The sequence below is a fragment of the Dermacentor variabilis genome, chromosome 9 (genome assembly GCF_050947875.1).
Source record: "Dermacentor variabilis isolate Ectoservices chromosome 9, ASM5094787v1, whole genome shotgun sequence".
NCBI lineage: Eukaryota > Metazoa > Arthropoda > Arachnida > Ixodida > Ixodidae > Dermacentor > Dermacentor variabilis.
In genome coordinates, this window is record NC_134576.1 from 54347420 (window position 1) to 54353419 (window position 6000).

The window sequence follows — 6000 nt, forward strand, 5'->3', positions numbered from 1 at the left end:
GCGGTTTCTGTTTACCAGTAATGCGTTGCATGAGGCTAGTGCCCGCAATGACTGGGCGTTTCGCAATTGCAGCAAATATACGAAACGGCCTGTAATTTTTCTTCCCCCGTGCCTTACGTTTCGGAAAAGAGACCTTTTATTTGTTAATGCAATATAATGGCGATAAAGTTCAGTACTTTTTTCTCGCCCATTGGATGCGCAGGAAGCAAACGAGATATGTGAATATGCTCTGAAAAAAAGTTTGCACCCTTGCATGTGGTTCTATTTTGCCCCCAAACAAGAATCGTCATCTATCTTGCCCGCATTTCCTTTCTTTAGCGCTGCAAGGCCGGTACTCCCTACTCACGAACGGCTTGCGCGTCATCAGGTGACACAGCACTCTCGACAGGAACGTAGCGAGCGCCGAGTTTTCAATAGAGGAAACGCAAGAAATGTACATGACAATTATTGTTTGGGGACAAGATAAGCCCCAAAGGGTGTCAACTTTTATTAGAGTATAGTTGTTATCCTTTTATTTCCAGATTTCTTGGGGGGAGGGGGGGGGGCAAGAATGAACAATTCCTTTTCCGTAAAAGTACCCATATGTGAGGCATAAGGCATAACGTACTCTTTAAAAATTTACACCATTTGGGGTTTATCTTGTCCCATAACGATAATCGCCCTAAATCTCCCCCGCGTTTCGTTTCTTTAATGCTGCGAGTCCGGTACTTCCAAGTCACGAATGGCTTGCGCGTTACCTGCATGACACAACATTCTCGACAGGAAAGTAACGAGCACTGAGCTTTCGAGAAAGGAAACGCAAGCGAGGCAGATGACGATTGTTATTGTGGGACAAATATACACCTGAAAGGGGGGCAACTGTTTTAAGAGCGAAAGAACGCCTTTGTATCAGCCGCTCTCACTTTGAGGCAGCTTGTAGAACGCTTGCATTTGCGAAAATGAATATTGACATCCGTGAGCCCCAATGGATGCCACCGTGCGAGTTTTTTAGATGCGTTCACTGTCGTGGGAAATTGTGCTTATGCAGAGCATTGTTTTCTGAATCATAATGATGACACGCTGGCAGAATTTTTGTTTTAACAGCTACACATGGGACGTCAAAATGCAGCTTTATCTTTCTTGAGCGCCCCTGTTCCAGGCCCGCTATGGTCGCTCAGCGGCCATGGCTTGCGCTACTAAACACTAGTTGACCGGTTCAAACCTCAGCCGCGGAAGCCGCATTTCGATGTGGAAAACAAAATTGAACTCACTCGTACTGTGCATTTGGTACACGCTAAAGATACCCAAGTGTTCGAAATTATTAAGGGGCCCCTCTACGGCGTGCCGCATAATCAGATCGTGGTTTCGGCACGTAAAATCTAACAACTAATTTTTTTAGTCCCGCTCTAATTCTGGAGCTCAGTATCGAAAAGGCAAAATGGACAACCGCTTCCAATAAAATCAAAGGGCACTAATAAATAAGAGTAAATTAGTTTTGGCTGTGTGGTACCATTTCAACTATCTACTTTCGTATATTAGGAAAGAAAAGGTTTCGTTACTAGCGAATAAAATTAAAACTAAGGGTTTTTTATCTCAAATTTCGCGCGCAAATCGCACTGCCGATACGTCAGTGTTGCGTCACTGATGACAAACTATGTTCGTGAGTTCGGGTAATTTCGGAGCTAAAAAAACCCTGAAAACTTGAGGTCTACTCTTTGGCTACTTTAACCTGCAATGTGTGAGCATTCCTTCCAAAACACAATTAGCATGACGCGTGTAAAATGCTGTCAATTCATGAAGTCAAGGGAGGTTAGTGCAAGAAAACCGGATGCTTTCGCCACATCTATTTCTTTGCAGCGCCTTTTCATACAAAAACCAAATTTGACTTTATACTTACTTTATACTTTATATACTTGCTTACATACTTATTTTTTATACTTCATCATCATCATTATCATCATGGCTACGCCAACTGCAGGGCAAAGGACTATCCCATACTTCTCCAACTACCCCGGTCATGTGCTACTTGTGGCCATGTTCTCCCTGCAAAATTCTTAATCTCATCCACCCACCTAACTTTCTGGCGCCCCCTGCTACGCTTCCCTTCTCTTGGAATCCACTCCGTAACCCTTAATGACCATGGGTTATCTTCCCTCCTCATTACATGCCCTTACCATGCCCATTTCTTTTTCTTTATTTCAACTAAGATGCCATTAACTCGCGTTTGTTCCCTCACCTAACCTTCTCTTTTCTTATCCCTTAACGTTACACCCATCATTCTTCTCTCCATAGCATGTCGTGTCGTTCTCAATTTAAGTACAACACTTTTCGTAAGCCTCCAGGTTTCTGCCTGTAGGTGAGTGCTGGTAAGACACAGCTGTTATACACTTTTCCCTTGAGGGATAATGGCAACCTGCTCTTCATGATCTGAGAATGCCTGCAAACGCACCCCAGCCCATTCTTATTCTTCTGATTATTTCAGTCTCATGATCCGGATCCGCGGTCACTACCTGCCCCAAGTAGATGTATTCTCTTGCCACTTCCAGTTCCTCGCTACCTATCGTAAACTACCGTTCTCTTCCGAGACTTTTAAACATTACTTTAGTTTTCTGCAGATTAATTTTTATATGCACCCTTCTGCTTTGCCTGTCCAGGTCCATGAGCATGCATTGCAATTGGTCCCCTGAGTTAATAAGCAAGACAATATCATCAGCGAATCGCAAGTTACTGGGGTATTCTCCATTAACTCTTATCGCCAATTCTTCCCAATCCAGGTATCTGAATGCCTCGTGTACTTGTATACTGTAATTTTATGCCTACTTATACTTTATACTTATACGTCCTGTATACTTAGGACACTACCGAAAAGATACGACGCAATCGATGACTGGCTGACTGAGCCGACACAGTGCTGCTAATGCGACCGGGTTAACGGAGCTTACCACGGCCCTTGTGGTCACCGCGCAAAACACTAATTAATTGATCGATAATTGGGTTTCATGCCAGAAAGGGTAGTTCTGGTCAAATAGCGCGCCAAACATATGGTGCAATGAGTTAACAGTTGTTTATGAAGTTAAGGCTGCAACATGGCTGTAAAAGGCAAACTCGAGAGTGGACACCGTCACACCCTCACAGCCATTTCCAAGTAGCCTCTCCCCGTCGTCCCAATACTCACGGACAGGCGGCCGATATCCAATAAATGTTTCCTTCTCTCTGTCGTCTCATTATCAGCCTTATTCTTGTGTCTACTACAGAATGAAGGCGCCTCTTCCTGCGATATCCAATTACCCCCACCTTGCACTGGTTGATTCCAGGTGATGCCTGCAAATTTCCTCACTTCATCCGGCCCTCCCCATCTGGCGTCTTCGACTGTACTTACCTTTCCTAGGGAACCATCTTGCAACACTGATAGACCACGGGTTCCCTGCTCTATACGCATTCCGTGGCCTGTCAAGCTCCATTCGTTTTTCTTTTTTTCACCTGTTACTGTCAACTAGAATATTGGATACCCCCTTTACGGCCTAATCCACACCGCTGTCTTCCTGTCTTGTATAGCGTTATGCCTAAGATTCTGCGTTGAATCGCTCGTTACGCATTCCTTAACCTTTGGTTATCTGCTTAGTCCATTCAATCTCTTCTGTAAGCCCGTTTCATGTGCCTTTAAGGACGTAACTCAATGATGCCTGAACTTGCGCAAAAGGCGAATAGGCAGAACTACGGGGTTTCCTTGCGGCAGTTCTTGGCATGACTCGGCGCTGAAAGAGTTGGTCAGCCTTCGAAAGTGATTGATCCGTGCAGGTAACCGGCGTGTGCTGGCCGAGTTCAAGGTGACCCCCGGCTACCAGCAGCTGGGCGTTCCCGACGGCATGACCATAGACGTCAACGACAAGATCTGGATGGCCTGTTTTGCAGTAGGCGCTGTGGTGCAGATCGACCCTGAGACCGGTACGTATACAAGGCGGCCAACGGACGGCCTCGGCAGGCTTATCGTTTTCTAAAATTTAAAAATACATATCCCACCAGTTTTTCTTTTATTTCATTTTTTTTTGTTTCTTTCCGTGCGAACAGATCTTCCTTTTAAATCGCCCATAAGAGATAATGCAAACCCGCTTTGGTTCCTCAGTGGCTATGGTGTTAGGCTGCTGAGCACAAGGTCGCGGGATCGAATCCCGGCCACGGCGGCCACCTTTCGATGGGGGCGAAAACACTTGTGCCCTTAGGTGCACGTTAAATAATCCCAGGTGGTCGAAATTTCCGGATTCCGCCACTACGGCGTGCCTCATAATCAGAAAGTGGTTGTGGCACGTAAAACCCCATAATTTTCGTTTTTTAAAGGTGTTTCAGGTGTACTTGAGGAAGGCGCAGAATTTACTTGCGTGAAAAATTTTAATTTCCAGGCAGCGAATTGAAAATACTCACAAATACGCTTGCTGTTTACTAACTGTACAGCACAGGCTCCATTTGCGAGATTGAAGCCTAGTCACAGTGAAGTCATGTTTGATTAAAGCTGGCAAATCGTAAGACTCGCATTGTTTCCAAGATATCTGACCTTAAAAGGTGCTGCAAAATTCACTGGCATTCCATTTACCTTTTTGCCTAAAAGCGTTCGCAGAGCATTTCTAGACGATGTTAACTGGAATGACAGCGCACTTTGTAGCAGATTTTGGGGACGGAAATTTGGAAAATCGTCTTAGCTACGCATGATTTCTGCGAATAATACATGGTTTCACTACTGCTCGTTTTCAGTTTTGCAGTTGCATCACGTACTCCAAATTGCATAATTAGTTAGTTTATGAATGCTTTAATTTTCCAACTGGGCACTGCGATTTGTCGTGCGAGTTACGTACGCCTTTCCGTGCAATCCACTCGAACTTCCCAAATTGCTCCACGTGCACAACACGGGTAAAGAAAAGTCCCAACTAAAGAAATTGCCTCAAGGGAATATCAGGGCACGCGAATCTTATTCACCAGCCCGCAAAATGAAGGAACGTGAAAACTGGCACTACGTAGACTGAAACCATGGCCGCCCTCTCATAAGAAAGTCAATTGCGACCTCGTTTCCAGACTCAAATGCTGGTTTCGGCAAGTTCTAAATTAAACGTTTATTTGACTGATTTCCATACCGCAATGAGTTTTGTTTACGCGTTTTGATAGCGCCATATTACGCATGTTTGAGTGGCATGCAAACAAGTATATTTGGCTGATAATGCCTGCATTCGACAATGACAACATGTCTTCTTCCCATCATTCGTCCTTGCCTACATTTAGCCAAAGTCCTCACCAAGATCAGTTTTCCAACCAAGTACACTACGTCATGCTGCTTCGGAGGGAAGAACTACGACACACTCTACGTCACTTCCGCTAGCTTCCCGCCCGAAGCCACGAGGCCCGAAGACGGACTGGTCTTCCAAGTGACCGAGCTCGGCGTGAAAGGAAAAGCGGCATTTGAATTCGCTGGCTAATGCCCCGGACGCCTTGGGAAAACCAATTTAGCACAGCTTATATGTAAACCGGGATATCGGCGGCCATGGATGGATGGACGGATGGTTTGTATAAGCGTCCCCTTGGAAAGGGTGCGCTGGCTTTGCGCCACCATGACATATCTTTCTTATTTCGTCGAATGTCTTACCTCTCTTACTCTTTTAACAAACAATAAATATTCTGCAACAAACATTTTCGGTACTTATTAGGAACTTCGTTTTTGTGCACCTACATCGTTTGTGGCCTCCATACTTTTCTGCCACCAAGCCTGCAACCGCCTTTTACTAATCTCTATTGCGGGCATGTTTACTTTCCCCCTGCTCTGAGCTCGCTGAACCCGAGAACTTCAAGGAGGCCAGAAGAGTCTAAACCTACAGCGTAGCCAATATCTTCAAATTCTAATAAAACATGTTGCATAGCTTCCCTTTAAGTTACCATAATAGCCGGTTTATTTTGGATTGCCGCCACCAAGGAGATTGTTTCAACCTCATTGCCTTTGCATTTAACGCTCTTTTTTTTGCCATGCTGCTTAATATACCG

At 45.0% G+C, this 6000-nt stretch overlaps 1 protein-coding gene across 1 annotated transcript in view; it reads left to right on the forward strand.

Annotated features, from left to right (window-relative positions):
* LOC142592702 (regucalcin-like) overlaps nucleotides 1–5654 on the forward strand; it is a 29364-nt gene extending 23710 nt beyond the window's left edge. The window contains exons 6-7 of the mRNA XM_075704281.1: nucleotides 3778–3924; nucleotides 5248–5654. Coding sequence (XP_075560396.1) covers nucleotides 3778–3924; nucleotides 5248–5441 — 341 coding nt within the window. The 3' untranslated portion in view covers nucleotides 5442–5654. The remainder of the gene's footprint in view (nucleotides 1–3777; nucleotides 3925–5247) is intronic.
* The last annotated feature ends 346 nt before the right edge of the window (nucleotides 5655–6000 follow it).